General features: G+C 47.3%; 1 protein-coding gene across 1 annotated transcript in view; it reads left to right on the forward strand.

Annotated features, from left to right (window-relative positions):
* LOC119429459 (NLR family CARD domain-containing protein 3-like) overlaps positions 1 to 1916 on the forward strand; it is a gene marked incomplete at its 3' end in the record, with an annotated part of 2266 nt that extends 350 nt beyond the window's left edge. The window contains exons 2-4 of the mRNA XM_037697080.1: positions 191 to 269; positions 623 to 848; positions 944 to 1916. Coding sequence (XP_037553008.1) covers positions 267 to 269; positions 623 to 848; positions 944 to 1916 — 1202 coding nt within the window. The remainder of the gene's footprint in view (positions 1 to 190; positions 270 to 622; positions 849 to 943) is intronic.
* Between the last annotated feature and the right edge of the window lie 58 nt (positions 1917 to 1974).

The raw sequence follows: 1974 nt of genomic DNA on the forward strand, positions 1-1974 counted from the left end.
CCAGCAGGTGTCACCTTTGACCTTTGCTTCAAACACAGTGTAGGTAGGAACTTCCACTCAGGTGGCAGGTGTTGCTGGATGGAGGAGGACAAATAGTTTCTGGATCCTGACTCCACATGGACCTTTAGCTGGTGTTTGTCTCTGTGTGGACAGACACAAGTGGAGCTAATTCTTCATGATTCCTCCACAGAGTGGACCAGCAGAGCTCAGAGGTTCCCAGTGCTCAGTCTGCCCAGCAGCATCAAACACAGCTGGACTCCACATTTATGGTGCGTTCATGTACAACAAGTACTTTTCCATGTGTTGTGTTCACTGTCATCTCCATGCTGCACTTTGTAGACCAGTGGACTGTCAGTCTGTCCAACACGTAGACCAGTGGACTGTCAGTCTCTCCAACATGTAGACCAGTGGACTGTCAGTCTGTCCAACATGTAGACCAGTGGACTGTCAATCTGTCCAACACGTAGACCAGTGGACTGTCAGTCTGTCCAACACATAGACCAGTGGACTGTCAGTCTGTCCTACATGTAGACCAGTGGACTGTCAGTCTGTCCAACATGGATCTGATGTTTGGCTCCATGATTTCAGTCTGATGTGTCATTCAGATATTTTTCTGTTCCAGCTGCTGGAGGACAACATGGTCACTTTTGTGAAGAACGAGCTGAAGAAGATCCAGAAGGTTCTGAGTCCATATTACCCAGAATGCTTAGAGAGTCAGAGAGAAGATGAGGAGGTGTTGGAGGGTGATGATGAAGAGCAGAGGAGGAGCAGAGAGGCATTGATGAAGATCACAGTTTCCTTCCTGAGGAGGATGAAGCAGGAGGAGCTGGCTGACCGTCTGCAGAGCAGTAAGAGGATTTCTATAAACATTTAACTTTTGAGATTTCATTGTTGAGAGAAATTTATTCTTTAATTAATAAATGTATGTATTTTGTTTGTTCAGGACAAGTTGCAGCAGTTTCTCAACGTAACCTTAAAAGTTGTGTGAAGAAGAGGTTCCAGTGTGTGTTTGAGGGGATTGCTAAAGCAGGAAACCCAACCCTTCTGAATGAGATCTACACAGAGCTCTACATCACAGAGGGAGGGACTGGAGAGGTCAATGATGAACATGAGGTCAGACAGATTGAAACAGCATCCAGGAAACCACACACACCAGAAACAACCATCAGACAAGAAGACATCTTTAAACTCCCACCTGGAAGACATGAACCAGTCAGAACAGTGATGACAAAGGGAGTGGCTGGCATTGGGAAAACAGTCTTAACACAGAAGTTCACTCTGGACTGGGCTGAAGACAAAGCCAACCAGGACATCCACTTCATGTTTCCATTCACTTTCAGAGAGCTGAACGTGCTGAAAGAGAAGAAGTTCAGCTTGGTGGAACTTGTTCATCACTTCTTTACTGAAACCAAAGAAATGTGCAGCTTTGAAGACTTCCAGCTTGTGTTCATCTTTGATGGTCTGGATGAGTGTCGACTTCCTCTGGACTTCCACAACAATCAGATCCTGACTGATGTTACAGAGTCCACCTCAGTGGATGTGCTGCTGACAAACCTCATCAGGGGGAAACTGCTTCCCTCTGCTCGCCTCTGGATAACCACACGACCTGCAGCAGCCAATCAGATCCCTGCTGAGTGTGTTGGCATGGTGACAGAGGTCAGAGGCTTCACTGACCCTCAGAAGGAGGAATACTTCAGGAAGAGGTTCAGAGATGAGGAGCAGGCCAGCAGGATCATCTCCCACATCAAGCCATCACAAAGCCTCCACATCATGTGCCACATCCCAGTCTTCTGCTGGATCACTGCTACAGTTCTGGAGGACGTGTTGAAAAGCAGAGAGGGAGGAGAGCTGCCCAACACCCTGACTGAGATGTACATCCACTTCCTGCTGGTTCACACCAAAGTCAAGAAAGTCAAGTATGATGGAGGAGCTGAGACAGATCTACTCTGGAGTCCAGAGAGCAGGAAGATGATT

This window comes from Nematolebias whitei, unplaced genomic scaffold (assembly GCF_014905685.2).
Source record: "Nematolebias whitei isolate Nwh7 unplaced genomic scaffold, NemWhi1 Nwh_scaf_1409, whole genome shotgun sequence".
Classification (NCBI taxonomy): domain Eukaryota; kingdom Metazoa; phylum Chordata; class Actinopteri; order Cyprinodontiformes; family Rivulidae; genus Nematolebias; species Nematolebias whitei.